This window comes from Archocentrus centrarchus, chromosome 17, assembly GCF_007364275.1.
Source record: "Archocentrus centrarchus isolate MPI-CPG fArcCen1 chromosome 17, fArcCen1, whole genome shotgun sequence".
Taxonomy (NCBI): Eukaryota; Metazoa; Chordata; class Actinopteri; order Cichliformes; family Cichlidae; genus Archocentrus; species Archocentrus centrarchus.
The window spans coordinates 22,295,569-22,301,577 of record NC_044362.1 but is presented as its reverse complement, the minus strand read 5'-3'; the positions used below and the strand labels follow the sequence as shown (position 1 = coordinate 22,301,577).

General features: G+C 39.5%; 1 protein-coding gene across 1 annotated transcript; it reads right to left on the bottom strand.

Moving 5' to 3' along the window:
• Positions 1-1,114: 1,114 nt before the first annotated feature.
• On the bottom strand, positions 1,115-5,709 carry LOC115795355 (uncharacterized). Its single transcript, XM_030751211.1, has 5 exons — positions 3,954-5,709; positions 3,796-3,861; positions 3,564-3,707; positions 1,613-1,675; positions 1,115-1,500 (listed from the first exon to the last, which is right to left on the bottom strand). Exons 1-5 carry the CDS (start codon positions 5,662-5,664, stop codon positions 1,286-1,288), a joined length of 2,199 nt encoding a protein of 732 aa, XP_030607071.1. The 5' UTR covers positions 5,665-5,709; the 3' UTR covers positions 1,115-1,285.
• Between the last annotated feature and the right edge of the window lie 300 nt (positions 5,710-6,009).

Here is a 6,009-nt window from a genome sequence, read left to right as displayed (position 1 = left end):
GGTCTTGACCTGTGTAAACACTTTCCTGGTGAGTTTATGGGCTCATTTTGGGTCAAACTGAATAAATATTGATTTAAAAACATAAACAACACAAGCGGTTTAATATAAATTGCTAGTACTGCCCAGTCATATGTAAAGTGCTGATGCCAATTTGTGACCCACTTGCCACTGGGACAAAAACTTCAGTACAAAAGCAGTACATTTAGGTCAGAGTAATGAGTAATATCACAAACTAAACCCCTCCTATTACCAGTTTTAAATCACTGTTTATATAAATATAAATATGTATAAATATAAATATGTAACTATGCATACTTGTGAGTAATTTCATGTTTGTACATGAGAACTGATACTCTATCTGTCCTCAAACATTTTACCTGGTAAAATAAAGATAAAAAAAAAAAACAAAAAAAAAATCATTTCTGAAAGTTTTGTGCACACACACACACACACACACACACACACACACACACATACGTGTTTTCGTGAAATATAAGGACGTATGACAAAAATAGGACAAATGGGAACGTGCCTTTCAAAAGGTTCTAGAGGCCTGAGAATCAAATGGTTTTTGACCCATGCTCTCAGGAAAGCAGTCATCTATTTAGATTTTAGCTAAAGCCATATTTTGGTCAAACCTGATTTTTATGCGACTTATGGGGACATTGTCAGGTTTATGTGACTTATGAGGACTATAACCTCTCACACAGTTATTTCATGTCTAAGTGAATTGTAAGACCCAGAGATACACACAATTTTTTCGAGTATACGTGACTTATGGAGACCAGATAACTACAGTGTCAGTATTTGCAAGATGGCCTGTTTGAAATATCTGCATAAGAAGCATAGCTGTATATTCATCACACTCGCCAGTCAAGTAACATTTGAAATAAATCAGATATTTGTTATTAGAAGATAGTAAATCTGAGCTGTTCTGGGACTTAAAAGAGACATAGTCTAAGAATATGGTAAGTCTATTGTTTAATCGTTATTGTACGGCATTTATGAATGTTGTAGATGGCATTCATGTGGAAAGGGAGGAAAAAAAAACAAAAAAACTGACTTTCTTGAGTTTTTCCTTTTTTTAATTGCTGGTAACAAATGTAAACTGAAACAATAAGGTTTCTTGAACATTGTGCTATTTTAAAAAAAAGATAAATAAAATTACATGAACAACTAAATAAAGAACTGACAAAACTGAGCACCTTACAAAAGCAGAGAATGAAAATAAAATCTCCTACCACTGATAAAATTGCACCAGAGTCAAGTTTAGGAGTTTATAGTTCTATTTATTCATCCTCCTTTTTAATGCTACGATTCTGTTGTGTATGTAGTATTTTATTCCAGCCCAGTCTCTGTCTTTTAGAGCTACTGGTTCTGCCTGAAGGCAGGCATCACAGTCCCTTTTACCTGGTACCTTGCACCTTGTTATGAAATGTAACATATGCCGTTCGACAGCCTTCACTTCATCATCTGTCCACTTGCTTCTCACCTTCCCAGCTGTCATATATGCAAACAAAATAAAATGTCTTTACTGAAGAATAATGATGATGAAAAATGTTTAATATAAGATAATCTAGATAGAAATGTGAATATAAAATGCTCTTTTTACCTTGCTTTTCATTGGAGCATTTCAAAGATGTACCCACAATAATTGCTGTGTCCTGCTGTGAATCTGAAAAGATGGAATATGTATCATAATAAATATACACATCTTTAAAAAGAATACTATTTTCATAACACAGGGGATATAAAAAGTCTACACACCCCTGTTCAAATGCCAGGTTTTCATTATGTATTTAAAAAAAAAAAATCACATCCAGATAAATAATTTCACAACTTTTTCCACCTGTAATGTGACCTATAACCTGTACAACGCAACTGAAAAAACAAATCTTTCAGGGAGGTGAAGTTAAAAACACCTGAGATAATGTGGTTTTATAAGTGTGCTCACCCTTTTATAACTGGGGATGTGGCTGTGTTCAGATTTAACCGTTTACATTCAAACTCATGTTAAAATTGGAGTCAGCACACACCTGTCACCTATTAAAATGCCTCTGATCAACCCAAAACAAAGTTCAGCTGTTCTAGTAGGCTTTTCCTGACATTTGTGTAGCCACATCTTCCAGTGCAAGCCATGGTCCGCAGAGAGCTTCCAAAGCATCAGAGGGATCTCATTATTCAAAGATATCAGTCAGGTGAAAGCTACAAAAGAATTTCCAAGGAATTAAATATACCATGGAATACAGTGAGGACTGTCATCATCAAGTGGAGAAAATATGGCACAACAGTGACATTACCAAGTACAGGACGTCCGTCCAAAGTTGATAAGATGAGAAGAAAACTGGTCAGGGAGGCTGCCAAGACACCAGCAGCAACGTTGAAGGAGCTGCAGGAATTTCTGACAAGTACTGGCTGTGCACTACGTGTGACAACACTCTCCCATCTTCTTCATATGTCTGGGCTATGGGGTAGGTACAAAGAAAAACATCCAAGCCCAGCTTAATTTTGCAAAAAGACATCTGAAATCTCCTAAACGCACGTGGGAAAATGTGTTATGGTCAGATGAAAACAAGGTTGAACTTTTCCAAAAGGTATGTTTGGTGCAAAAACACTGCTCATCACCAAAAGAACACCATACCTACAGTGAAGCATGGTGGTAGCAGCATCATGCTTTGGGGCTGTTTTACTTCAGCTGGAACTGGGGCCTTAGTCAGGGTGGAGGGAATTATGAACAGTTCCAAATAGCAGTCAGTATTGGCACAAAACCTTCGGCCTTCCGTTAGAAAGCTGAAGAGGAACTTCATCTTTCAGCACGACAATGACCCAAAGAACACATTTAAATCAACAAAATAATGGCTTCACCGGAAAAAGACTGAGGCTTTGGAATGGTCCAGCCAGAGTCCAGGCCTGAATCCCATCGTACATCTGTGGGGTGACCTGAAGAGGGCTGTGCACAGGCAATGCCCTCACAATCTGTCAGATTTGGAGTGGTTTTGCAAAGAGTGGGCAAATATTGCCACATTAAGATGTGGCACGCTGATAGGCTCCTACCCAAAAAGACTGACTGCTGTAATAAAAGCCAAAGGTGCTGCAACAAAGTATTAGTTTAAGGGTGTGCATATTTATGCAACCAGGTTATTTAAAGTTTTTTATTTTATATTTGTCCCCTTTAAGGGCTTCAGTTTATTTTTCAATTGCATTGTATAGGGTTACTTTTTTGACATTTCACTAACTCCTCTTAATTGGAGAGGAAAGCGAAATGTCAAAAAAGTAACTTAAAGGGCCAAATTGTTGATTGATTTTTTACATCAAATCGTGGACCGGAAGTAAGGGGCGGGGCCGGATGCGGCCCACGGGCCGCAACTTTAAGACCCCTGGTATAGGTTATAGGTCACATTAAAGGTGGAAAAAGTTGTGAAATTATTTGTCTTGCTGTCATTTTTTTTACATCATGAAAACCTGGCATTTGAAAAGAGGTGTGTAGACTTTTTATATCCACTGTACGTTCACTTATTTTATTCACTGCATTCACCATATTTGGGTGTATTTCATATTTTCACCTGTTGGTTCAGTGCTGACGATGCTTTTTGTCGACGTGCCTTCCAAGTGGTCCAACATGACTGAATCTGAAGTGGCCTCCATGTTGCTCAATGTGGTTGAGTCAGGTAGGTGCTTTGGGTCCCCAGAAGTCTCAGTTCTTGAACCTTGGAAACGTAACAATTAAGTAAAGTATCTATACAACATGTCCTCTGAGAACTTTGTTATTAAAACATACTGAAAAAGCCACAACACCTCTCTGCTGATGCAGGTCAGGAATGGTTTCTTCATCAGAATCGTCGTCAGTCGTGGCAACCTTATCTGGTTGGGTAAAAATAGTCAGGACAAATTATTAAAATTAAAGGCCAAACACATGTTACATATGAATCTTTGTAACTGATGTTTCATATTACCATCAGGATGTATGTCAATGTCATCCAGTCCTTTCCCCTGCAGGTCAGACAGTTTCCCTTTTTCCATTGCTATCAACAGTTTACTGACTTTTGCCAGCTGTATGGTACTCTCTGGAAGCCGGTAGAACTCTCGGTGGATCCGGACATCGTGTCCAAGAAAGGTAGCAAGCTGATCCATTTCATTTTCTTTTAGATTTAGTACTGTGGATAAAGTGGCAACTTGCTTCCGCAATCTTGTTGACGTGAGTGCCTCTGGGTTCTTTGCACCACATTGCTTTGCATACTTGCGAAGGCAGTCAGAGCCTCTGTAATGGGAAAGTGCACCTGGACGTGCAAATAAGTATACATTTTCTGTGGGGACTTGACACTTACTCCTGTTTTCCATGAGGAGGTTCATTGCTATGATCATGTCAGGTGTGAGAAGCACAGGCACCATTCTTGACCTTTTACCACGAATCTCAACTCTATCAAAGTACTTTGCAAGCTTCCTCTCCAACTCATTGAGGCACATCATAATGTCGGGGTTCAGCTCTGTGCAATTCCGGGATGTAAAAGCCTGGACCTCCATTTTTGAAACTTCCCCCTGCCGTTTTCTGTTAAATAGTACTACTTGTGTCAAAGTTACTTTAGCAAGATTTCCAAAGTTTGTGTTGTTAGGTTTTTCCTCCACATCCTTCATGCATTTAGCACACTCAGCAGCAAGAAACTGGTGCAGCAGCAACACATCCTGTGTAAATGGCAAAAGCTGGGGTTTATTCCATTTGGCTTGTTGAAGCGTGCCCAATGCAGCAGCTGAAATTGACTCTGCCCATTTTTTCTGATACAGAGTGGCAAATTGCTCGGCTGACTTGGCAACATCATGGCGATGTGCAATGATAGCACTGCACTGTACAATTCCTGCAAGTTTGGCTAAACTGTGCCCCAATTTTAGAGCCAAGGATGGGACTTTATATGAGTTGCTTTTCAAGTCATAACCAGCAACAGCTCTGACAGCTTGTATCACGTGAGGAAAGTTGCTGGGCATAACAAGGTCTTCTGTCCTCTTCAGAGGTGTTTTAGCTCTAGCTTCTACCAACAGCCTTGCTATCTCTCTCATTTTCTGGCGAATGTAATCATTCCTTCTTTCATGCGGTTTCCTGCTGTTGTACAGTGACTCACCAAGGGAAAGAATGTCTCTTTCACTTTTTACAACCAAGGAAATGCCATCCTGGTTCATTTCACAAGCAATCTTCCAAACAGCTTCATGAACTTGATTGGGTTTTGGCAAGTCAAGATGTATCCGCTTTCGTCCAGTGAGAGAGTCTCCTTCAACAGGCTTCTGGGGGCACCTTCTCACATGTCTCCAAAGGCTTTCTCTTGCATATAGCCCTTGACAAAATTTGCAATGACGGTAGTCCTCAGATTGTTTTTGTATAGTGGGTCTTCGACAAGCAACAAATGCTCCAGTACCTTGGACTGCCACAGAAGCATTATGTTCAAAGTTTCCCCTCTTTTTAAGACACCGTAACAGCTCTCTTCTGTTGTGGGAACCTTTAGCGAAACTGAAAGCCATTGTTACATCAGGCTGGTTACCGTGTGCGCTTTCGAGGTGTCTTGCCAATTTAGAAATGGGTTTTTTACAATACAGACAATATTGCTTCTTGTTGTACTTGCTCTTCCTTCCTGTTTTTGGCAATGCTGTGACTTTTACGGAGCTGTTATTGTGCGACATGCTCTCTGTTGAATCGGCACTGCAACTTATCACTGAAGAACTATGAGAACCTGTGATTTCCACACTGTGTGCTGTAGCCATCCCCAATGAAATGTCAGACAGTTTTTTGGGAGAATTGTCTGTCACTCTCAGTTCCTTACTTTGAACACTTGTGTCTGAAGAGTTGTCACTTGAGTCTGGAACATAGTCAACATCTTCATAATCTGTGTTATCTGAAAACTCGGGATCAGAAATCTGAGGAAATAGAAAACGGCATTAAAGAGCTATAGTATCATTTTCCCTAAAGAGCCATAAAATGTGCATAAGTGACTTTTGAAAAAGTGATAATTTTAAATACACAGTTAA